The sequence below is a fragment of the Epinephelus lanceolatus genome, chromosome 15, assembly GCF_041903045.1.
Source record: "Epinephelus lanceolatus isolate andai-2023 chromosome 15, ASM4190304v1, whole genome shotgun sequence".
NCBI lineage: Eukaryota > Metazoa > Chordata > Actinopteri > Perciformes > Serranidae > Epinephelus > Epinephelus lanceolatus.
In genome coordinates this window covers 35,439,355-35,465,218 of record NC_135748.1, presented here as the reverse complement: position 1 = coordinate 35,465,218, position 25,864 = coordinate 35,439,355, and the positions used below count along the sequence as shown (strand labels likewise).

The 25,864-nt window shown below is 40.7% G+C and overlaps 1 protein-coding gene across 4 annotated transcripts in view; it reads right to left on the bottom strand.

The window, feature by feature from the left end:
• The window catches only part of pcnx1 (pecanex 1), a 59,150-nt gene that overhangs the window by 6,579 nt on the left and 26,707 nt on the right, over nt 1-25,864 (bottom strand). For 2 of the 4 annotated variants that reach the window (XM_078175256.1, XM_078175258.1), the window contains 20 exons: nt 23,254-23,347; nt 21,325-21,382; nt 20,376-20,608; nt 18,571-18,724; nt 18,361-18,393; nt 17,087-17,258; nt 13,498-13,608; nt 13,196-13,287; nt 11,210-11,319; nt 10,629-10,734; nt 10,352-10,444; nt 9,912-10,062; nt 8,993-9,134; nt 6,526-6,703; nt 6,170-6,278; nt 5,735-5,864; nt 5,583-5,641; nt 3,988-4,203; nt 2,380-2,633; nt 2,066-2,296 (listed from right to left, as the gene is read on the bottom strand). In XM_078175256.1, coding sequence (XP_078031382.1) covers nt 2,066-2,296; nt 2,380-2,633; nt 3,988-4,203; nt 5,583-5,641; nt 5,735-5,864; nt 6,170-6,278; nt 6,526-6,703; nt 8,993-9,134; nt 9,912-10,062; nt 10,352-10,444; nt 10,629-10,734; nt 11,210-11,319; nt 13,196-13,287; nt 13,498-13,608; nt 17,087-17,258; nt 18,361-18,393; nt 18,571-18,724; nt 20,376-20,608; nt 21,325-21,382; nt 23,254-23,347 — 2,726 coding nt within the window. The remainder of the gene's footprint in view (nt 1-2,065; nt 2,297-2,379; nt 2,634-3,987; nt 4,204-5,582; nt 5,642-5,734; nt 5,865-6,169; nt 6,279-6,525; nt 6,704-8,992; nt 9,135-9,911; nt 10,063-10,351; nt 10,445-10,628; nt 10,735-11,209; nt 11,320-13,195; nt 13,288-13,497; nt 13,609-17,086; nt 17,259-18,360; nt 18,394-18,570; nt 18,725-20,375; nt 20,609-21,324; nt 21,383-23,253; nt 23,348-25,864) is intronic. The other 2 variants (XM_078175257.1, XM_033642776.2) reach the window with 1 other exon arrangement.

The following is a 25,864-nucleotide window of genomic DNA, read 5'->3' as shown; positions in this document are numbered from 1 at the left end:
AGAAGGAGAGGTAGATAGAAAAATAAAAATAAAATGAAAAAATAGTAAAAAAAATAAATTCAAAACAAATGAATAAATTAAATATGTATAAATAAAAAAATAAAATGTAGATAAATTAAAACAGGGGGGTTGGTGTAGTCCAAGGACACGGTTTTTAAGGAATTAAAATAATTTATGAAAGAACTCAATTTCCGAGTATAATTATCAGAGGAGCATTTCACAATCTTAAGCCACAGCGATATAGTAGGGGGTTTAGGAGATTTCCACAAGAATGAAATGCGACGTCTCACCAAAAAAAGAAGTAATGGCTAATATTTCTGACTGTGAGGAGTTAACATCTTGACATATTTGAATTATACAACCCATATCAAGCCCAACTGTATACAGTAAGTGAATGTGTGTTGCCTTGTCTCTCTCAGCCAGCTCTCTCCACACACTTTGCTTTAGCGTGATGCCAGAGCTGCAGAAAGGTCTGACTGAACCCATCATTATTCTGCACTATGAAAAACTAGAATTACTGCCTTGTGGTTGTACGCCTCTGCTTACTTGTCAAGTTGCAGTTCACATATCTGTCTGTCCAGACTCATATGTAGCCATGACAGTAGACAACACTTCAAGTGTGGATGTTGCTGCAAAGAAGCTACATAATCTACAACATCTCAAACAGCACAGATGATCTATACAACTACCAGTTTCAAGATGGACAATCAAGATTAGTGTCACAAATTCAGTAGTCAGGGCCAAGACCATGTCATTTTTTCACCTTGTCATAAATGACGTGTTCAGAGCCGATATTCTCACAAACGTAGTTTTTTAACACTGTAATAGGCCTTACATATTATCCATGATGTAAAGATGTGAAGCTCTGGGTAGCACTGCTCTAAAATCATAAACTTCTTCTCCATATCTACCACAGCACAGCATTTGTGAAAGAAAGGAAAGATATCTGCCAGCTGTGATCAGCTACTTGTGTTACACACTCCAAAAGGTTAACTTTGTTTATCTCAGAGCACAGCTGTCCAAAAATAAGTGCTTGGTAAACGCTTGCACACTGCGAAAATAATGCTCTTGCTTTTGATCTTCAGAGTGCACATCTTCTGCTTGTCTACAGTGACAACAATGGATTTGAGGGTGCAAAAACATGGCATGTGAATGGCTCCTAATAGTGCTAAATAATGCTCAGAACATTATGTCACAGTAGTCTCTATATCCGTAAACCCCAGAGATCTTGCCTCCAGAAGAAGAGCGGAAGAGCCCTGGTTTCTGGTTATAGGCTGTTAGGGCCAGCTGCAGTTGTTGCCAGGTTAAACGGTCTGTGCGGTGAACTAACGAGACGGAACATAATTGGCATCACTGCAAACTGTGAATCCATCGCAATGTTTCAGCATATTTACTTATATACAAAGGAAGTCGGAAACAGAAATTCACCTCCTCCGCCCAAATCAAACCGAAATGCCAAAAAATCGGGGGTCTGCCCCCAGAAGCTGTATTGCCGTCTGTCGGTAGTCAGACGCCGAATACAGCCGATGGGTTCCGAGAATGATGTCACAGTGAAGTTGACTTCTCAGCTATTGGATAGAACTTGTAGACAAATTTCTGCACACTGTCTAACTTGCAAAAATAATAAACATGTTGCTTTTGGTAACTAGACCTTCATCAGGCAGGCCTCTCTTACGCACCTGTAATGAAATACATGTGCAAAGTGTGTCTGTGCCCAGCTTGAGGAAATTCCCACAAGGAATTTTTGAGATATTGCTTTCACAAGAATGGGACTTACAGACGGACAACCTGAAAACATAATGCCTCTGGCCACAGTTTTTGTTGGAGCTGAGGCTTAAAAAACACTCTAGGTTGTTTGCATTTCTTTAAACCAATCACTGTCATCTTGGGCGGCTCTAAGCCCAGGATGCAGTGATGGTGCCCTTGAAAAACAGTAACACACAGTTAGTAGAAGGGGAGGAGAATCCTGTCTGAAACAAGCGGGCAGTGCCAGGCTTCTATGCACAGTTTACATCCTGTGAGTCAGACTAGCTCCATCCTGATACCACAGCATTCCCAGCATTACCTTGGCCCTCCGAGAGTTGCAGTACTGGATCCAGCCCAGGTAGACTCCACAGAAACTGTCCCTGGAGATGCCTGCCAGTCGATGGTCATAGTCCTCGTCGATGTTGGGGTTGAAGGTGGGGTCCAGGTCCACGTAGTTCCTCTCTCCACATCCCCGCAGGCCGTCTTTCATGGTCTCATTAGCCAGCCACTCCTCCAGTTTGGGGGAGGCAATCACGTAGTAGATGATACCCTAAGGACCAGAAATGGATCATTAGATCATATATCATTAACAAAAAAGTTACACCTCCTTATTAACAGCTGCATCACGCTTACCTTGACGTAGTAGGTGGTCAGGATGCGGCGTAGGTCGAACACCTGCAGCATGGAGGCGGCGCTGTTGTCAGTGATGCTGTAGCCCTCCAGCACGTATTTGGTGACCAGCACCTCCCAGGCCAGCCAGCGCTGTCCAAAGGCGGCGTTAAAGGACAGGATGTGAGGGAGGTGGCCTGGCTCGCAGCAACAACAGCCCTCGTCTTCCTCCACTCCCTCGGTGATGGCCTCCACTTCCCTCTGCTGGCAGTAAGTTCCTGCGGATGGAAATATCAACAGATTCATATAGAGGGAATACTAAACACAACAAGAGTCTGATCTAAACTTATGTGGAGACGCAAGGTTATTTATAAATGTATTATTGCCAATATAATATAGTTTTTTAAACTATAAATGAAGAGAAAATCAAGTGTTCCCACTGACACATCTGAATCACACATATATAAACTGGTTAAACACCGATGTTGACACACAAAAGATGTTGTAAAAAACAGATCATGTTTTCCAAAGTGACAGACAACAGAAAGTTGCTGGCACACAGGTGATGAGTCTCATGACTGTCTCCAATTCTGTAAAAAGTTCACAGTGTGTCACATGCAGTGTGTTCTGCTCAACAACAAACCTGTCTCGGCAGGTCTGTTTACAGCAGCACACTACTGGCTGAAGTCATGCTGATAACACATGTTCAGGTGTGTTTCACAGGTAGATAAAGCACGACTGGATTAAAACACTGGAATGCAAAGTCACAAATGGAAATACTGGAGAACTGGATAATGATCAACATTTAGACCGTCTTCAATATCCAGACCTAACTCAAGCAGTTTGCACATAACTGGGGGGATTTAGTTTTAATGTGCTTGGAAAAACAAGTGGGGGAGTTTTAGTAAAACACCCCCAAACAAAAACAATATATAGACTCATGCAGAAGTAATCCATCTCAATTATCACTTATGACCTATTAGAAGTGTGTGGTAGTGTACTCTGCACTTTTTTTCTGTGTTCGATAAGTTTAGGGCATGTACCCCAACAGCGGTCAGGTGAGGTTGGGGTTTTATATAAAGAAAGCGACCAGGTGCCAGACTGCAAGCAGCAGACATCCAAGAGACAGTGCTGAAAAAATGGAAATATAGTGAGGGAAACACAAAACCAGAGTGAATCTGGGGTTAGCTTTTACTTTGATTTTCACTCGCAAGTGTGTTTACATACTGTAACTGACAATCCTGCATAATATACCTTTAAATCTGCACAAAAACAATTACTAAACACTACTTTTTTAAATTGGGTTGGGCACTAGCCTGCCATTGCCACACCAAATCCCAAATTCAAGTTATCTGGCATCTGCCAGAGCAAACAAAACATCAGCCCGCAGATTCGTCTGGTTCCCAGGCCACAGTGTCACTGATTGCATCAGCTACAGCACAGTGTTGTATAATCACATTTTTCTCCCCATAACACCTGAGCCATCGCCTGAATATTTGATCAACATATCTGACTGCTTCACATTCAGTCATCAGTTACACAGGCAGCTCCAGTGGGAATCAATTTTAACCAAACCCCTGACACATGTGTTGCCCCGACACTTCTATCTGTGCCACACGAGACCTGTCTCACCTCTGAACTCCAGCCCTCTGAGCTGAAACGTGACCAGGCCGTTGCCGATCTCGATGAGGTGCACCAGAGCGTTCAGGTAGTCGGAGGCCAGGATGAAGCAGTCCCCGGTGCTGAAGTTGCCCCATCGGCCCAGCAGGAGGTCTCCACACAGGCTGTGCTGCAGGGAGCGGGTGAGGTGCTCGTAGAAGATGGAGTTCAGATTGTTGTCATCAGAGCCTGAAGATGGAGAGAAGAGAGGCAGATTCGTAAAACTTATATTACTGCATTTTTCTTTTTAGTCACTGACATCACTGAAATAGAAGATCTTTTTTTTTGCCGGTTTTTCAACAGTTTAGGGCGTGAGAGGAGAGGGGGGATGACATGCAGCAGGGGACCACAGGCTGACATCAAGCCTGTGGCTGCTGCAGCAAGGACACTGCCTGTGTACACCTGCTCTACCCACTGAGCTAATGGGCGCCCAAACTTTTCCAAAACTTAAAATAGTTTTCACTAATTCCATGAGAGTGGAAACCCTGAATACAGCTTGGGCTAGCACTCTTTACAGCCTACATTCCATGTAAAAAAAACAAGCCCTAAGAATAATAACTTATGTACACTAAAGACATTCCTCTCAGCCTGTGTTTCCTCAGGTCGGCGTTGGTAATATTTCATTAACAAGAAACGTTCTCCTTACTTTTCATGACATATTTGCATACAGTTATCAATGTCATACTTATTCAACATATTGCTCATGTCTCCTCTGACCCCCCCATTCCTGTACTTCCAGAGCTCAGTCTAGTTTACTCTACTGAGGGTCCAAAATATAGGCTTCCCTGCCTTTACATTTTGTTTTCTAATATTTCTTAAAGGCAGTTTCTGAGACAAAAGAAATTACTTCCTCTAACCAGCCAATATTTTCAATACAGATTTACGGCCTATGTAAGCTTGGTTCAATGTGTTTGTCTGCCATACAAGTCTAAAGGCCTATTATGATTAATGCTTGTTTTTCTCCCATTATTTGTGTTTATTTTCTGCTTTATTTTTTGTCTTATGAAAACAGTAAGCAATATCAAACGAGTGTCTCCCTCTGTTCATGATAGTGATTACCTGCATGTGTTATGGAAAGGTGTTCTTGGTGTGTGTGCCAGCATGTCTTGTGACTATGACTTAATCATTATTGTGTAACAGATGGGTGTTCTAATGATGCGTTGTTTTCAAGAGCTGTGCTGAACTGTGTCTAAAATTACTGATAGATACGTACAAATTGTGTATATTATATAGCTGTGATTATTTCCTGTAATATGCTGCCTGCAGGATGCCACTATTGAGGGTTTTTAGGCAATTCTCCTTCACATTTCTTTACAAATGATGCATTGTATCTTGTTTTTATATGTTTAAATAAAGAATCAAACCTCTTCTTTTATATTAAAATCACCAGTGTGACATAAGAGCACAGATTAAATGAGAAGTTACAGATGTCTCACTACCAAAAGAAATAAGGAATAACAACTTAAACAAGTGTTGAGGTGTGAACAGTTGTATCAAATCCTCTGAGCTGCCAAAATTATCTAAACGAAAAATGAAATTGAAATGAAAACTGAATATAATGTCCTCACCTGGATTTCTGTCCAGCTGAGAGGCCAGCCGAGTGTTGGAGTGATCCACTCTCTTGGTGCTGCAGAGATTGAAAATCACAAATTTCAGAAGTGTATTCACAGATAGTATTAGATTTGTACATAGAATGGTATCGTGAAAATATTTTGCGTACTTGTAGTCTCTCTCCCAGAACTTGACAGGACGGACATAGGAGGTGATGAAGATGGCGCTGCCCAGGAAGGGGTTGAGGGGAGTGGAGAAGACTGCGGACACTACAGCCTGGACGAACAGCATAGCAGAGTCTGGAGGAGCTTGGATCAAGGATCACTTGACAAATATGTTTGCTCGAATATACATAACATTTACTGCCTGTGTGATGACTAAATACATTTAGATTCACTTATTACACTAGTGCTTTGCCCACCCTCATTTCCAAAGGGCTGTCCAATCCAAAACCACCGACAGCTACGACCTCAGAAATGACAGTGACTGTGAGAAAACACCTCTCTGAAACACCACCAACTTCACTGTAGTACAGGTCCAACTAAGAAACTAGTGACTCAGTGTACAGTTTACGTCGTGATAAGAGACAGCAGTGGAAGGATACGAGGCACAGCAAAGGGCTGAGCAAAGGCGTGGAAGGCTGAGCCCCATGTGATCTGCCAGGGGGCGATGTAGGTGTAGACAAAGTGCAGCTTGTAGAACAGCTCCCACATCTGTAAAAACACAAACATCAAAGAGAGAAGCTTCAGTATAGATAACTGCATGGATGTAAGCAGCTGTGTATAAAACCTTTAAAATACTGTTATATTTTGTCCTGGCCGTTACAAAAATAACTGAGTATGCAGTATCAATCATTTGTATTTAATTACATAGACTGTAGATGACATTATACATGATATCTCTTGAACAGAGTCAGAGCAGTGCAGGCAGGTTGTACGACTCTTTATATATTCCTCTCACCTTGCTGAAAACGATGGACATGAGGAAGAGGTCAAGCAGCAGCGTCTCTGACAGATGGCGGTAGTCGAAGGTGAAGAAGAGGACGGTGAAGAGGATGGTCACATACTGGTAGGTGGGACTGCTGTAGGAGGAACGGAGCAGCTTCAGGCCAGCTATCGTGATCATCAGAGCGCCCACCCTGGAGGACATTACCAATGACATCAGTGTGTGGTAGTTAGTCAACACGGCAGAGTTTGTAAGTGTAAAACAAACAGAGAAACAAAACAATATATTTTTTTTAAGATTCTGAAACAATTAGCTGTGTAGTATTTGTAAGCTACAAGACAAGTATTTCATTATTTTGGTAACAGGTTACAGAATCTGCCCGCCAACAACACCAGGAAAGAGACACAGACACAGCCATGCTAGCTGTTTCCCCCTGTTTTCAGTCTTTATGCTAAGCTAAGCTAACAAGCTGCTGGCTGTAACTTCATATTCAATATACAGACATGAGAGCGGCATCATTCCTCTTATCTTAAGCGGGATTTATACTTGTGCGTCAACTCTATGCAGAGCCTACGCCGTAGCCTACGCACATGGCCTATGCCGTTCTGAGCTTCTACGGGTTCACACACACATTAAACACACATTAAACATGACTTAATAGCGACAATGTCAAACACAAGTGCACAAATCAGCTTCACTATAACTCGCAGCATTCACAGACAAACACTTGTCTTTATCTGGACACATTTTCCCCACAAATACAACATGCTAATGTCTTTAGCACAAGCCTATGGCATTTTACATTGTATAAATTAGCCTAGTGGCTCGCAGACTTTTCCTCTACTCATATGAAGCCAGGGACAACAGCAACATTTAACAAAGGTAACGTTACAAAATTCGCCTCCATTACAACTCACAAGGTTCACTGACAAAACAACTGTCTTATACTAAACAAGTTTTCCAAACAAATATAACATGCTAAGGTTATTTTACATTGTATAAATTAGCCTAGTGACGAATGGCGATTTCCTCTGCTCATATGAAGCCAGGATAAATCACACACAAGACTGTGGAGTCTTCACAATTTATTGTTTCTTATCTGTGAAATAAAAGCACTAGTTTTGGGGAGGTGCACGTCAGGCTACAGCGTAGGTACGGCGTCTATTTGACGCAGAAGTATAAATCCCACATTACTCTCCAAGAAAGCAAATATGTGCATTTCCCAAAATGTCAAAATATTCCTTAAATGTTTGCAAAGTTATTAAATCGGTCTGCTTTATATTTTTTGGAATATCAAGCTGAGGTAATAAACAGGTACAAGTGTGGTGCAGTGTGCTAGTGAAGTTCATGATCCGCCACTCAGTAGGGCCGTAACGGTACATGTATTTGTGTCGAACCGTTCGGTACGCCACTTTCAGTTCGGCATGACCCTGTACCGAATTATTGGGCGCAGGATATTATTTTATTTTATTTTATTTTATTTTAATTCCAATTTTGCGAGCCGAACCATTTAAAATATCTAGTTCCCCGATGGACATAATTGAGTGACGGACCGAGTCCAACCGTAAATCTCCGCTTTCACTTTGTGCAGCACATTCTCGCATTTTGACAACATGGCAGGTGAGCCTGACGAACTTGAAGACCCACCCGCAAACCTTAAGTCCTCCGTTTGGGAACACTTTGGTTTCAGGGTAAAATACGAAGATGGAAATAAACAAGTGGACAAGACAAAAGCAGTGTGCCGACACTGCAGAACAGCGGTCGGGTATGTACTTGGAAACACGTCTAACATGCTAACGCATTTAAAGCGACACCACTCGAGTTTGAACGTTAACCAGCATGACTAGAAAAAGCAATCTGGTGCAAACTACGATATCGTCGTCGTTTAAAAAGAAAGAACGTTTCCCTGACCATCGCGCTAAAGAAATAATCAACGCCATTGGAGTTGAGTAAAATTGTTTAAGCTGCACTTTAGATATAAGCATGTTTTGTTTACAGCACTTTAACAAAGTGGGAAAGCTAAGTAAGTTCCTAGTAAAACTGAATCTGAGCAGGCTTTAAAGCTGACCTATACTGCACTATACTTTTTATTTTAATTGAGTAAAATTGTTTAAGCAGAAATGCATATTTATATTTTTCATTCAAAAAATGTGTTAAAAAAACAGCAGGATTTTATTTTTCACTTTTATATTTCTATTTTCATTCAAACAATGTGAAAAAGCAGGATTTTATATATATTTGTTTAATTCAAAAATTGTGTAAAAAGAGTTAACTGCTGTGGTGGTATGTTTTAATAAGGTTACCAATAAGTAAAAGATATTTAATAGTTGTCTATTTTTTTCATTACTGTACCGAAAAAAAAAGGAACCGTGACTTGTGTACCGAGGTACGTACCGAACTGAGATTTTTGTGTACCGTTACACCCCTACCACTCAGGGTTATTTTAAATACAAAGGTGCTATAAAACAGTAAGACTCCTCACTCTGTGTCGAGTCTCTTTGGACTGGCGAGCTCTCTGGCGCTGCCACTCAGCTCATTAAGGATGACGAGCGGATAGAGAACATTCTTTTCCACAAACAGCAGCCACACGTGAAGCTTTTCAAACCACATCACATGAGCTGCATCTGACAAGAGAGAGACAGTGACAGGGGAAGAGAAACTTAATTATTCTGCATCTAGGACAGTTTATAGAGGACCTATTATGCTTTTCTGTAGTTTGTGTCTTATATATAGTGTTACTATGAAGGATATTCATATGACACATGGCCAAAGTACTGAATAATGAGGTCAGCTTTTGAATAACATCATAGTGTGCTGGATTTCTTTACATGGTCATGTGCTCCAGGCACGCTACTGTAAGTGTTTACATTACGTAGCCTTCACTGCTACATGTAGCTACATGCTAACGCCAGGGAAACTTGTATTCTTGTTGACAGATGTTGTTAATTTCTCCCAAATTTCAGATCATATTCCTGCTGGAACATGTCAGGTTGTGTTTAGTTGCTTTAAATAGGGATTTTTTAAGGTAGAAAGTGCTGCTGTTCTCTGTTTCAGTCATTCCCCAGCTGCAATCACAGTGCAGAGATGCAGAGATATGGAAAACCTGAAAACACTGACCAGTCAGAGCTGACTGGGTTTTTCAGGAGGGGAGACAGATGCGTAAACAAAGCGTTTAAGACAGAAAGTGAATACAGGTGTTCCAGCACAGACAGTGTGAAGAAAATTGTGTTTTGTTGACCATTTAACCATGTAAACATATTTTAGTGGAAACCTTTAATACAATAATGAACCTGAAAATGAGCATAATAGGTCCTCTTTGAGAGGCTCAACTATACAAAACCAATTAAAAGTAGTGATACTATAAGCCATGTTTTTATTGCTGTGTCATGCACTGTTCTTACCTCTGACTTCAAACTGATAGTACTCCTTCGTTTTGAGCAGAGGGTGAGAGAAGCAGTACCAGGGCAGTTGCTTGCGGACTTGAGGCAGCAGGTAGTGAGTGAGCAACCCCACCGTCCCCAACAGTGCATACAGGACATAACTGAGGAAAGGCTGAGGGAGCACAGAGACAGGAGACATTAATCCTTACACACTGTGAGTATCTGTCTGCACCAGGGCTGCCCGCTAATAGTCGACCAGTCAGGGTCATCCCTAGTCTGCATGCATAGGACCACTTTAAAAACCGCATTAAGTATGGAGCCATTTGTAATTCATTTGTCATCTCTTGGTTTTTGTTTCCCAAAGCATTGGACATCACATCTGATCTTTTCTTGTTTTCTCAGTGTCTCATCCATAAAAGAGCCTGAGATCAGACTATCATTAATAAGTATATTTACTGTACCTGCAGTGCAATAAATACGGTGCTGACGTGGATGGCGAAGTAAAGGACAGCAATGACCACACAGACGATCAGGTCAGACTGCAGACGCTCATTCTGTGCATTCAGAAACACAAAATGGAGACAGGATTAGAAATACAAAAAAGAAAACAACCCTTTGAGGACCTCAGTAGCTTTAATAAATGTAATTGTATGTCTGATGTTTTCTAACGACAGCCTTTATTCCAGTTCAATTACCTCGTCCTGGCTCTAATTAGACACATGATGGAGGTCAACTCACCACTGAGGCCCTGAGCTTCTCCGGTAGAGGGTCCTGCACTTCTGACAGAGGGTCCTCTGGGTTCTTGTCTCTTAAATTGGGCACAATCTTGGACTGTATCAGCGAGCTGTAAAACAAAAAAAAAAAGCAAAAACATGAGCTGGTTCACACAGCATGAATCTCCTGAGGGTGATGTATCTCAGAGGGAATCACTCACTGTTAACACTACAACCATTGTGTGAGGAAGTGTCAAGCTATTTGAACTGCACATTTTTAAAATGCCTAGAAAATCCCAGCGTGAGATAATCCACACAGCATATGTATGAGCAGAAAAATTACAGATTATTCATTAATGAGGATTTCTTTCTAGCAGATGTGGGTCAAGCAGTTAATGGAAAATACTTTTCATGATGTGTTTTTTGCCTGCTTATGTGCCAGATGGGCGAGTTCACCACATACGAACAGCAGTGCCAGAATTTTTACGCACACTAAAGCAAATATTTGAACGTCACTTTGATATTTATTTCTCTGAGAACCCACCGCAGCTCAGATACTACACATAGTATCAGAGTGAGGTCTGCTGTGCCAGGCAGTGAACTTACATGAGGACAGAAGGGTCGCCGCTCTGCCGGCTCAGGTGGTAAGACACTGCCACCAAGAGGCCGCAGAACACAGAGAATAACACAGGGATGTGATGAGGCTCCCAGGTCTCCTAAAACACAGATAATGACATGGTTTGATATATTAATATTTAAATAGTCTATTTTTCCACCAGCAACAATGGAAGTAAGAATTAAAGGGACAGTTCACCCAGAAATAAAAAACACATATTTTTCCTCTTACCTGCAGTGCTATTTATCAATCTACATAGTTTCGGTGTGAGTTGCAGAGTGTTGGAGATATCAGCTGTAGAGATGTCTGCATTCTCTCCAGTATAATGGAACTAGATGGCACTCAGCTTGTGGTGCTCACAGTGCCATAAAAATACTTTTGAAAAACTCAACAGCAATGTCCTTTTCAAAAAATCATGACCTGGTTACTCAAGATAATCCACAGACCTTGTTGTGAGCAGTTTCATGTAGGAACTATTTTCTTTCTACCAAACTACACCCTCCAAACATATCAACATGCATAGGGAAGCGTGCGTCTACTGCTAGCTCACCTAGCACCACTGAGCTAGCTAATGTTACAGCTCAGCCGAGGAGGACGCCATTAATGTTTATACCTTGTGCTGTCATGAAACTCTCATCCATGAGTAGATGCACGCTTCCTTATGCACTGTGTTTTTCAAATGTATTTTTTTGCCGTTTTGAGCACCACAAGCTGAGTGCCATCTAGTTGCATTTTATTAAAGAGAAGGCAGACATCTCTATGGCTGATATCTACAACACTCTGTAACTCACACCAAAACAGATAAACAGCACTACAGGTAAGAGGGAAAATATGTACTTTTGATTGTGGGGTGAACTGTCCCTTTAACATACATGGAATCATTACTGAATCCAGCATGAAGTTGAAATATTAATTTGTTTAATACTTTGGTTTAGACTCTGCTGTGCTTTGTGTTTCAGGCTAATTAGCTAATGTTAGCATGCTAACACCTTAATCTAAGGTGTTTCAACTAAACAATGTCACTGTATGTCTATTAAAACTGGTTATTTTTGCCACAGAGCGGCTCAGATTGTTACTGCAAGTGTCTGAGGTGTCTCTTTATTACCTTTCTCTTGATATGGTTTGTTTGTTATTGCTAAAGTTAAGTGGCGGTACCACGTCAGAAAGCGACAAACAGACTGCATGTTCAATTGCCCCATGAGCTTTCATCACAGCCTGTTCTGAGGCTACCGGCTGCTGCCAGCTCTCTTTATACTTGACCAATTTCAAAAAATGCTGTTCACATCAGTCCTGACCAATTTACACGGGCAAATAGGGTCCACGTTGAAAAATGCTGATGTTATCCTTTAATGTGTTAGCATGCTGGTGTTAGCATTTAGCTTAAAGCACCACTGTGCCTAAGTGCAGCCTCGCAGAGCTGCTGGTGTGGCTTTCGACTCTTTGTGCTGTTGATATTCTGTTCGAGAAAGTGAACATTAATCTATTACAGTTTGAATGGCTGAGCCTTTGTTTACATCAACAGTGCAGAAATTTAAATTAAATCAGATATTACTTGTTGGCAGGTTTAAGATGATAAAGAGCTGAGCAATATGTTTGGTAATAAACAGTTGGTAACAATCCAAGACAGCAAACAAAGTTAGTTAATTGACAAAAGGATGTTATTGTCTGCCAAGAATATTCCTTGGCAACAGGTTTCTCCTACATCAACAAAGCAGCAATACTGAGGCAGTTTTGCTGTGTGTCACTGTCTTCAAACACCTTTGTTTCTAATGCTGCTGTAATGTTGAGGTCTTGTTATTTCAAACTAAAGCTGTGGTTAAAATACAGTACTTTTCACTAGCTTGAGAGGACATGATTTAAAAGTACATTTAGACTGGATTTCTGCCATGATTCCTTTTTGATTACAGTTAGACGACATCTAGCTGACTATATTGCACCCAGACTAGATTTAGATGCTAAGCTGACTTTGCTCTCACCTTCAGAGCTCCATAGCAGAAGCCATAAAGCAAAGCGACGGTGACGATGCTGCGCAGGATGCTGTACAGCGCTGACAGAAGGCTTGTGGAGGCTGCAGAGAGCATGGAGAAAGGATGTCAGCAATGAGAACAGTCAACACGACAGGCACCAGGCCAGGCAGAATGCAAATCAGCACTCTGGCCTCTTGTGAAGCCTGCCATATCATAATATATAAGGCAAGAGTGTGTGAGTGTCTGTTGTCTCCTTCTGTGGAGGTCAAAGTCACCCCTGCGGAGAAGTGGTGCATCTAAGAGTCACTCACCGTTGCCCCCGAACACATGGATGTCCAGCTGCTCAAAGATATACATGACGAACGTGTTGACTTGTGGCAGCAGCCCCACGAAAAAGATGATGGGAAAACAGAGAGTGAAGACTGTGGGGAAACACACAGGGGACAAAATTACACACCGATCATTATCTTAACATTGTAGTTTTCTTTGAAATCAGGTTTGTTTTTACTCTGCATCTTCTGAGCTACAGATATTACTGGTTCATACTGGTGCACAGCCACACATCTCCAGGGCAACTGCAGCAATTAATGCTGATTGTTGTCTGATGACAGGTGGTTCTAACACCCTCTAAACAAATTAACTTGTAGGGGAGAGATTGTGGCTCATGTACATATTACACTTTCCCACCATTTTGACAGATGCACTTCTCATCATGATGCAGCTGAATTTGTCTCTTGTGTTGGGGAAACAATTAACGAGCAACAGCGGATTAATCTCAGAGCAATTTCCTTTTACTAATAGCCCCATGGCACAACAAATCTCCAGCCAAACTACAATGTTTAAACAATGATAAATTGATGACCCTCTATTAAACCTAGAGCCAGAAATATAGGAGTTATCTTTGACTGTAATCTTGGTGATCGTGTTAAAAAGGTACTACAGCGACTTTATAATTCTCTGGCTTCAACAAAGTTATTGATGCTTTCTTTCTTTTTAAGAATTGATCATTGTAACTCTCTGCTCATTTGCCTTCTCATGTTTTACACTAGACATGAATATTTTGTGCAAATAAATCTCTCTCTTTGAGCGTATCCACACTAAATCAGAAAACTCTGATTTTCGCAGCTGTTGTCATTTCTGCAAATTTCCGGCGCTGATAAAAACAAGCCAACAAATAAAATAATGACTTTTGCTCTCAGTATCATAATTCTCTTCACTCTGTCACAAAACAATATGGATACTGCAAAACAGTGTCCTCTTTGACAACTAAAATAAGTTATAGATAATGAGTGTAAGGACAACATCTGGGGCAGTGCAGCAGCTGAACTTGCTTGTGATGGTGAGCAGCCATCAAAAGAGGGGTAAACTACAAATATTGACAACAGCAGCACTTAAATGCATCACAAGTAAGTGGTTAAAACCTGACCTGGGAAATTTACCACATGGAACAGATAACGTACTCCTTGAGACTCCAAAAAGAAATATTTATCAAAAGATGGGGCCCTGCTGTCGCCATGCTAACACAGTGAAGTAATCGAAATCCACCAACATATTTTACAGCGTATATGTATATTTACCTCCCCTACTTGACTCAACTCTTAATGCACATACACACACTCACACCACTGTATACACACACGTAACTCCCCTTCCTAACCTTTACCTTTTTTTTACTTTTTTTGTCCAACATTCCTTTTTCCTAATTTATATCTTTTGCTTTATTTCAAAATCAATACTTTTAGCTGGGATGTGTTTGGTTTATTTTAATTAATTGCTGTTTGCCTGTAAGCCACGTAGGCACAGCTGTAAAAAAAAAAAAAAACAGAAGAAAATAATTGTTTAAGTGGCTGGAATTGAATTAAAAACTATGTTCAAAAAAAAGAAGAAAAGAAAAAGAGGGCAAAACATACTTTGTTGTCAAGGTAACGTATAACCACTCATTTCCAAGTGCATTATCTGACATCATGCTGTGAACATTATAACTGTCAGAAATGACATGTATTCATTGTAAAAGGCATACTTTAAACCCTGTCCATAAAGGACAAGCGGTAATTTACATCAATAATAATTATTATGATTATAATTAGGCTGTTATTGATATTACTAGCAATGGAAGCATGTGAGCTTATTGTCTTTCTTTGAGAACCTGAGCCCTGGTAAAAAAAAAGCTGACCATTATGAACTGACCATTAAGCCTAAGGTATCACAAACATACATATGACAAACACATTTGGACTCTGTTCAGTCTGATCATGAATGATGAAACCCACCACATTGTTAATTTTCTACACAGTATTGCACACTTGAAATAACAAGCCCGCCCCCAGCTGCAAAACAACGATGAACTGATGAAGTTTAATTTTTGGTAGAATGCATGGAATGTGAATATTTCTGTCGGCATTGGTGTGAAAGGTTTGAACACAAAAAAAAAAAAAAAAAAAAAAAAAAATCAACATATATTTTGTATTTGTGTTTTGCTTTGTCATGTCATTCCCAGTGTGAGAAGGCAGCATTCATACAGACAGCTGCAGTCAGACTCTTCACAGGAACCAATGAGAAAGATTTTAAATCTACGACTATCTATGACTTTGACTTTGGATTTTAGCCATATGGCAGTGGCTGTCTGTTGATTTCAGAACTGATTGTAAGATGTTACTCTTTTCTTTTGAGGCACTTTATGGTCGAGCTCTTGCCAGGATTCCAACAAATGTTCATGGGCAGAATTTCAAAACTTTTCCATGACTTTTCAAGGACCAATAATAAGATTTCCATGACCAATCACAACATATAACATGAACAGAAGTGTACAGTGTAAGCTACTTTACTTCAAATGTTAACTATATTATTATAGTCAGTGGACACGGCATGTAGAAAAACTCCTGCACTGTCTAACTTGCAAAAGTAATGATTTTAATGCTGCAACGTTTTGATAAGGAGACCTGTGGGAACCCTGTCTAGCACACATTTACAAGTTAGTTAGAGTGCAGGAGTTCCTCTACGAGATATGTTCGGCTGTCCCTCTCCTACACACCTGTTTGGAAATAGATGTGCAAAGTATTTTTGTTCTGAGACTGTGGACTTGGACCAGTAAAACTCCCAAAGTGGGGGAGCCGACAGCTTAGTCGGGCTGTTGATTAATTTGTTACAAAAAAGGATGATCTGTACCTTTGAACTGTCACGCTCTGCATTCAGAGCAGTTAAAACTAAACCAAAGTGAGCAGTGGTGCTCTGAGTGACTATAACACACTGTAGGCTGCCAGTGTCAATTGCTAAATCTCAAAACTGTGCACAGTTTAAAAGCAGTAGTGGGGCACAGGTATGGAAACTTTGGGGTTCATGACCCTGCATGTTAAATCACACTGTCACATTATTTTTCTTGTCCCACTTGCCACATCAGATTTAAACTCTATTCAAACATAACACGGAGGAAGAGATGGATTGCGAGGAAATATACAATGATAAACAATCGTGACACATCAACTCATGTCAGAGTAACGTTATGTCAACTGCTATAGACAATAAATTTTACTTTGAAGGTTATGCACAGTCACAATGTCACAATTTCTTTGCACAAAACAAAATTCTATGACTTTTCCAGGACTGAAAAAAGAGATGACTTTTACAGGTTTTCCATGTCTGTGGGAACCCTAGCTTTTTTACCCATGTGCACCCAACCCTAAAACTCTGCCAGTGATTCTGACTCATTTTTATAAAGCTGCATTTCTGCATTAAGTGATCCTTCTGTTTCCTGTAACTTCTTTCTCCTCAGCATTTTTGTTATTTTAGTGTGCTGGGATGTTTTTTCTGTTCAGCACTTTATTTTGAAAAATGCCAGACTAATGAAGGACGTTGTTATCAATATTATCATTGTACATAAGTGCCACATGAGTGTGTACTCACCAATGACAAGGTCCCTGGCGGAGGCGAGGACCAGGGAGCTGGTGAGTGCGACTCCGTACAGGGTGAAGCGGGATGAAGTGGTCCTCAAACTGCCGTAGTGGAGCAGCCAAATGAGGCCACAGCACAGGCAGAAGTAGACAGGCCGGCTGTACGCTATGATACGATTATGGCCCTGCAGGGACAAGGGTATGGTGGTACAAAGAGTTCATTACAGGAACTGGTCTTTCCCATTATGGTCCAGTACAGCTCAGTATTCAGAGCATGCAGCCTTGTACATTTTAAATAAGAGAACAGGGGGAAATACCAAACTGCAAATAACATTTCCTCAAGTAGATTTCACTTTTTACAAGAGGCTCTTTTCTTATTTTTGGAGCATGATACTGCCACAATTAGGGAGCCAATTCCCACCATGCCCTTCACTGTATCCTCGTGACACACTGTGAATAAAAGCATGAGACAAAGAACTCTCACTGCAAAACTCGATAAAATAATCATTCTCAGAGGAAAGAATTCTGTCAGTGGTATCAGTGTCATATGAGCCCCGGGGACAGTGACACAGGTATAAGCAGAAATAGCATCAAGTGTAAGGTTTCACAAGAGAGGGAAGAATGCACGTCTGCAGTGTGCAGGTTTCAACCCAAGAGGCTATGAGCTGTCCTGCTTTTCCACTGACGGGAGTTTATGCACCAACATCAGATCAAACAGCCCAGGTTCGCTCAAAATGTGTCAATGACGTCGCGGAGGAAAGAAGTCCGCGAGGTGAGATGAGGTGAAGGGAAAGAGGACGACATGAAGGGGGAAGAGGAGGAGAGAGAGGGAGGGAAAAGGGGGGAGATACAAAGAGTGAGAGAGCGAGCTGTGGTCTAAACTCTGGCCAGCTATTTAAAGCTTGTGCCTGCAGCTGAGTAGGAGCTGCATTAATAAAAGACGCCGTTTCAGAGCAAGCTACTGACGCAAGGGAGGGAGGAACACACAGACTCGCAGGGGGAAAAACAACATCATTTTCAAGAACCAAAACAGACACAGAAAAATAATACTGAATAATAACTACATGCCATATTCAAGATGAAAGGAAATTAATTCTCTATTTGTCTGCCTGCAGTCTAACGTTTAAGTGTAAAGGTCATTTCATTTTCTGTTGTTTAAGTGCCACTTATTTTTCTACACTTTGCACTCCTGACCTTTTTATCACTCAGAGCACAATCATCAACTTTAAGCCCAAAATGTGGATACTTTAATGGCCCTACAAGTATCAGAGAATTATAACTACTTACATGTCGAGGGGAAGAGGAGTCTGGTTGAACACTCTGTAAGTACAAAAAGACACCGGTGAATTCTCCAAATCTCTCAACATACCTCAAATAGCTCAGAGTAAGCAAAGCATTAAATCATCTTTAAGCATCAACGGCTTCTTTGTAACGTTTCCCAATTTCATTTTTTCAGGTCAAGTCTGACAATGTTGTGCTGTTCACTCAAATATTCACCTTCAGTAAGGAATACTGGCAACTTGCAATGACGAGGCAGAACTGAAAGACCCAGATGTCAGTGAAGAAGCCGTGGACGAGCAGCACTGAACCCAGGAAGGCCACCAGGACGGCCAGCATTACAGCCAGCACGTTCTCTAAAACCTCACGGTTCCTGTAACATAGAGGAGAAAAATCAGTGTGAAATAGCCAAACCAGGTTTAAAAGACATCAAAAGAGGTTAGGAAAAAATATGTAAGGGGTGTGATATATATATAACATTTGTAAAGACTCAAAAGTAGTTCTAAAACACCAGTCTTAAAACAGTATTTATAAATGTCTGTTGAAAGGACAAGCTGTTCCAGAGTGGGGTCGACAACAAAAAAATCACCGTTTGATTTGAACTGGGAGCATGGAGTGATTGGTTTGTAAGGTGGAGGGGCTGACAGATAAAACAGAGGCTGAAAAGGTCTAAGATATAAACCAGCTTCAAACCATGCAGTGCTTTAAAAACAATCTTAAAACCACTGTTCCACTGGTGGATATGGTCTTTATTCTTGGCGCCAGCGGGGAGCCTTACAGCTGCATTGTGAATGAGCTGCAGGCGAGACATGGCTGACTGACTGACTGACTCCCACATAAAGACAATTACAGTAATCAAGGGGAGATAAAAGCATGGTCTCCAGATCACTTAACAAATGGAATGATTTGAATTTTGCAATAGACCTAATGACATGTGTGGTTAACGTTTAAAGAAAAGAACATTTAAAGAAATGTGGAGTCTTGTTCTCGTTCAGCTGTAGAGTCCTCTGAGCTATCCATCCTCAGGGTAACTGAGTAAAAACAAGACTAGGTCAAAACCTAGTATATGACTGGACCTAGTTTGAAATGCTAAAGGGCTTTTTATTTGAAACAGGAAGTAGTGGCATGCACTCAGTCACAGACTTTTGCTCAGACAGCACAGACCCTGCTGTTGTAGTCCAGCCAAAAAATGAATATAAACACATCTTAAAATGAAGAACAGTACACTAAGATTAACTCGATCTAGATTATCGCAGCAGAAGGGACCTGCTTTCTCTGGAGCTGTACCCTCTGATCATCGAACACAACCCTGCCGACTTCAGTTCCTATCTGTGATTTAAGTCACCATGCGACTGGTAGAGGCTGCACAGCCATTGGCCACTATTGCAGCATGTGATAGATAATAATGAATATAGGAATGAATGAACGGCAGTCATAACCAGAGCTGCTATATACGCCCCATGAGGACGTAATAGACAACTATAACAGCAGTTAATAAACAGAAATGCTGTGAACAAACGCCCACTTGAGGACTTACTGCAGGACTGTTTGCACCTATTCACCTCCAAACAGCAGTGGCAAATGGGGTAACACCAACACTGACGTCATCACTCACTCCGACCAAAGGTCTAACTTCACCACTCACTCATTTACAGAAAGACTTTTGTGTTAATAGGGATGGCCTGGCATGATGTAGCCCAGTCAACAACATGGATTCAGTGGAAAGCACAGCTGCATATCACATGTTATGCGTCGCTGCACGTAGCCCAACAGTTAAGGGATTCTGAAAAAAGCTCCATGGCTGCACAATATATGTAAAAAAATAGGGCCCAGGATGGAACCTTGTGGTACTCCTCAGCAGATGGGATAAGTCTTCGCACATTCTGCCACTTTTCTGGTATAATAAATCTTCAACACATAGTTCATAGGCAACAAAGTTTGACAAACTCATCCTGTGTCATTCAGGGGCCTCAAAACATAAAGCTGCCTTATACTTTGTAATAAAATTATTGGGCTTTTATTACCTGTCAAATAGCGCCAGCAGGGTAAGCCGGTCAAAGTGCAGGCCGACCCACAGGAAGGGCAGAAGCCACAAGCGGTAGTACTGCCTGGCTTTGCCGGCGGCAGCAGCGGCTGCAGGGTCCTCTTGTCCCAGCGGCGCGTCCTGGAGCTCCGGGCTCAGATCTCCGTCCTGCTGCTCCAGCAGCTCTGGGTCCATCGTCAGCAGACGGTTCAGACGGATCTGAGGGAGGGAGATCTGTCCCATGGTCAGTCACACCTACTCATACTGCAGTTTGGCCAATAATATAACTCATTGTAATTTTACAGGTGTGATTTTAAATAAGAAATAGAAATAAGAAGAGTCAGACTCAGAGTGTTTTCTCTTAATACTACTCAGAGTGTTTGATTTTGGCTGTTACAGAGCATAAAGACTGTCCCACCACCACCCCACCCACTCCCAGCCATCTGGATTCATGTTGCACAAATGGTTAAAAAACCAGCAACAGATGATCAAAGACACCTTTTTATTGCTCATATAGAACAGGCGCACCAGATAAGTACGTAGGTGCCAGGCTATAAAAGGTTTTAAAATCCAATCAACAGTTTTCAAAATCGGTTCAGGAGCCAACTGGTAGCCAGAGTAGTGATTTTAAAATTGGTGTAATGTGATTTGTCTTTGGTCTGAGGTAACAAGAAAGGGCAAGAGACGGAAGAGGGGAGTAGCAGCCAACACAGCAAGAGCAACTGTTCAAACTGACAGTCATGGATGCCCAAAATAATATGCAGAAATATGCTAAACAGACAGAAAAAACAGTTTGCTTTTGTCTGCATGTCCAGTATATCAGTTTGTCTGACTCGCCAAGTCTAGTTCTACTTGTCTTCCTCTTTGTCTCAGACACACACGCACACACACACACACACACACACACACACACACACACACACATTACAGCTCACTGGTTGGGTACTCACCAGGTCATGAGGGTAGAAGCGAACTGAGGTAGAACTGGAGAGGTGGGAGTCGGTGTCCCTGCAGGGCATTAGACAAAATGAGCACACTGATGAGAGAAAAGCATCTGCTGCACTTACTGTATTAAATCGTGAATCATTTCCTGGTGACCTCAAACTAAATAGCCAATAGGCTATTTGCTTTGCTTTTGTACTGTACACACCATTGGAGTCAGTGGAAAGAGACTGCACAAAGACAGAATGTCAAAATATGAAACACCAGACTCCAGAAAAAGATCAGGTGGATTACCAGACAAAATATGATGACAGAGGAAAAAGATATTTGGTGCGCATTTAGATCAACTCAAGTAAAGTTTAGTCAGTTTATTTGTAGAGCACATTTTAAAATATGTTGACCAAGCATCATTTAAAGGAATACTTCACCCCCTGAGATGACCATTTGTGTATCAATTACTCACCCTGTGTTACGCTGATAACAGTCTCATGCAGGGATGAGTAACGTGCCTAGGAAAGCCTGTGTGTATATTCTCGCAGAGGATCGCTACTCGTATGTGGAAGTGTTTTAGAGAATATGCGCGTATTTGGGAAAGACTAAGCATACAACTGGATAAATGAGACCTGGATTATACTGCACGAGTTGTGTGAGAGTTTTTTAAAGTGATGTTTTGACATAGCTTTGCTGTTAAATGTGGAGCCCTATAACTTAAACTCATCAAGACTTGTCCCCCTTTTTGGATTCTTCGTTCACTGTTGAGGCATGTGGTGTAATTGATATAAAAATTGTCATTGTGGGATTGAAATATTCATGTCAGCATGTATTATGGTCTCCAATTCTGCAAATGACAAGAATCATTTTGCAACTTGTATGAACTAGTTTTATCAATACAACTGAGTATCATCTGCATAGCAATGATGTGAGACGTTTAAGGCTGTAACTGAGTGTTAATTTCATTACTGCTTATTCTCTATTTATTATTTTCTAGGTTAGCCGCTAAGCACTTTACATTTTAACTCTCAATTTTTAAATGCAATATACTATATTTTAAGAGCAATACACGTGTTTTTATAGTGCAAAACCCATCCTTTTATAGTATTTTAGTTTCACATTTACTGAATAAGTGCTTGTTGTCTGTCTTAATTTGTCTTACTGCGTGCATTATTGCACTGACCAGGAGTAGCATTCCTAATTTCATTGTACTTGTACGATGACAATGAAGGCTTTCTCTTCTATTCTGTAAATCATCTTATCATCTATAAAATGTCAGCAAATTGTGCCTGGTGAAAAACGCCTAAGACAATTTCCTTAAGTTCAATGTGACATCTGTTAAGTTGTTGTTCAAACTGAGTCAAGCTTAAATGTTCAGTGAATTTAAACAAATGTCAGGCTAACTAGCAATTTCAGAAATGGTGGAAGACATTAAAGTTCATTTTTCATTGGATAGTAAGTAAATATATTGTAATTTTAGTTGTTAATATTTTTCTTTGTAATTTTATATGTCTAGAAAATGTTGATATTCCCAAATGGCCTCTTCTTTTTCCTCTGTTATCACACCTTTGCCATTCCGGCATTATGTTACCTGCTTGCTAGCTTGCTTAATTATTAGCCTCTGTAGCTTCCAGACCACGACAGCACCATCAATGTTGCCACTGCCTAGCAGCATTGTAACCACAAGCTCACAAGTTCCATTTGAAGGCAGACTAAATGAATTACCTGGCAGGCTAACATGCTTTTGCAACAACAATGTAGAGCTGCTTCGCTATCTTGCAATTTGACACAATCTCAACACTAAAATACAAGTATCACTGATTAAATTATCTGTATTCAGTCAAAACAATATAGACTCAATTTTGCTGCTCAACTGTGGGCAAAAACAAAGTCATCATCTGAAATCCAACTAAACAAATGAGATGATTCATCAGTTTGACACTAACCATACGTTATTGGAGGCTCGTCTGGTTGCAGGTTCAAAATTGACCAGGGACACGTCACACCCGCCAACCTCATACAAGGAGGGTGTGAGCTTTCCTGGAAAACAACAACAACAGAGAGAGAGAAGCAGAGTCAGTCCACGGAAATCAGAAGCAAAGAGTGATGTCGTCTATGGGAATAATGTCATTAAACCACATGTTTACATGCAGGAAATTAGACGGCTTTGATGATATTACTGTGTTCATCTGTGCTAATGGGATCATTGAGTGAATGTCTCCTCCCAGAGAGGCTGTGAGCAAGTCTGTCATTTCCTTCAGCAGCAGTCAGGTTGTTCCCACTGTACATCTGTTGCTCTACAAGAGCTTTATTGTAATTTATCCTGTCAGGAAAGCAGGTTATAAAAGTAGAAGCCATGAAGCTCGACAACTACAGTAAAAATCTTGACAAAAAGGGTTATTTTAAGTATGTCCACAAATCCTACACACAGTCCCTCACAGACAACACAACCTTTGCCTGGTTGAACAGAACTTCTCTTACAATGTTATCTTGTTCGTTTCCAAACTAATGTGCTCACGAGTATTACAAGAAACATCTTAAATAGATTCCTGTATTATTCCAAACAGTCCGGGAGGAATATGAACAAAGTTGCCATGGTAACACTGCTCCTGCTCAGGTTGCAACTGCAAACTCTTTATGTTGTTCGTGTGTTTAACAGTTTGGTTGTTAAAATGCTGGAAAAATTGTGGAAAAGAAGCTGCAATGAGGTGGGGAGGCTGGAGTTGTTAGATGCATAAATAACCCAAGAGAAAACATGATGCACAGTAAGTATGCCCCAGAAGTGTGAATCAGCAAATATGACCTAAAAGTAATACCAAAATGTATCCATAGGGAGTTTCTATGTCTCAAAACACTCATTTCCTCCTGTTTGCCAAGGAGGAAAATAAAGCATATTCTTGTTTTCATTACTGAGGATGATCATGGAACTGGAAATGAACTTTAAGCTATCCCTCAGAGCTTTGAAACAAACTTCAAGATGCTTTTCCTTTCAATTTAAGGTATTAGGCTGATAAGGACATGACCTGAGATGAATTTGTCCTATGCATATTTTTTTGGAGAAATCAGTAGAGAACTTAAGAGGAAAAGATTTTCTTAACATGCTTAATGCAACTCTGTACAAGTGTTTAGTCTGTCATCAGGGCTGCATATAAACTCAGATAAATGCTTTATCTCAAATTACATACTAGGTTCTCCATACCCAATACATGTACCATTGTTCAACAGACTTTTGCGTACGTAAACAGTTAGGGCTGTAACAATGTAAAGATCCATCGATCTAGATCGATATTTCGATTCAATTATCAACCATCCAATATCACTGACACAACGTGAAAACATCGATCCCTATCGTAAGCTTAAGATTACGCTTTATTTTGAAATTCTGTGTCACGGTCAAACAGCAGCAGGCAGATGGTAAGCAGCCGAGAGAAAGACGATGAGGATAACGTTATTCATTCGGGAATAAATCAGCGAAGTGGCAATATTTTAGACTTAGGAGAAAGTATGGGTCAACAGACAAAGCATGTGCCGTATGTAAATAATGCAGTTATGTGATAAAACACAATGTAACATTAGCTGCCTGGCCGCCATCTCACTGCTAATTTCTTGCAGCAACATGAGCTGCTTTGTTTCATTAATGTTCGGCTGAAAAAACGTGCACGCAGGCTGAAATTGAACTGAGCTGTTCTGTCGGGAGATGCAGTGACTAAAACAAACAGTGAGTAAGAAAAAGTATAAATTATACATGTAATTTATTAAAGTATGAGTTGAGGAAAAATGTCCGCTAGCCGCTAGGCTAATTCATGCAATGTAGACATGCTTAACTGTGTACTCCATGAACCTTGACAGTTACTACTTAGCTGAATTTTGTACTTAGTTTAACGATCTTGTTGTTAGTCCATGTTTTATGGTTGTTTGGAGAAGTTTGCCTTCAGGGCTTTAATCAGATAGCCCTTAAGTTTAATGAAAAAGATGATGGTTTGAGTTAGAATAAGAAGATTTCTTCCAGAAAGCACTGAAGGCTAACTTGTCCAATGTGCTGTTTAATTTATGTTTGTGAAGTCAGTTTAATGTCAACTTTACCGCAATTAAGCAGTCACAATTATTCACATTATCTATGTAGGATATTTTAACTTTTATGGACAAAAGTAAAAAAGAAGAGGGTGATAGCTTCTTCTGTAACTGATTGTGTTACATGGGCAGATAATATCTTCTTATATCAATCACAGGCCTCTGAATCGCATCGAATCGAAATCATATCATGGCAGATTTTGTAATATCAGCAAATGTTGTATCGCTGTCCAAAGAATCGATATATAATGTCATATTGTGATGATACTGGTGATTTACATCCCTATAAACAGTAGAACGCATCTTTTCAGACACACTGAGGTGTAATTACGACATCACTTCCCGAGAGCCTCATTGCTGGTTGGAGACGCATAACCATGGTAACCTGTGATAACCTCGGCTCGACCAGCATGTGTGAGCATAACGTACCTCTCTAGTTCTTGCATTTTCATCCCATCTGTAGGTGTAATGTTACTTTGGCTGTTA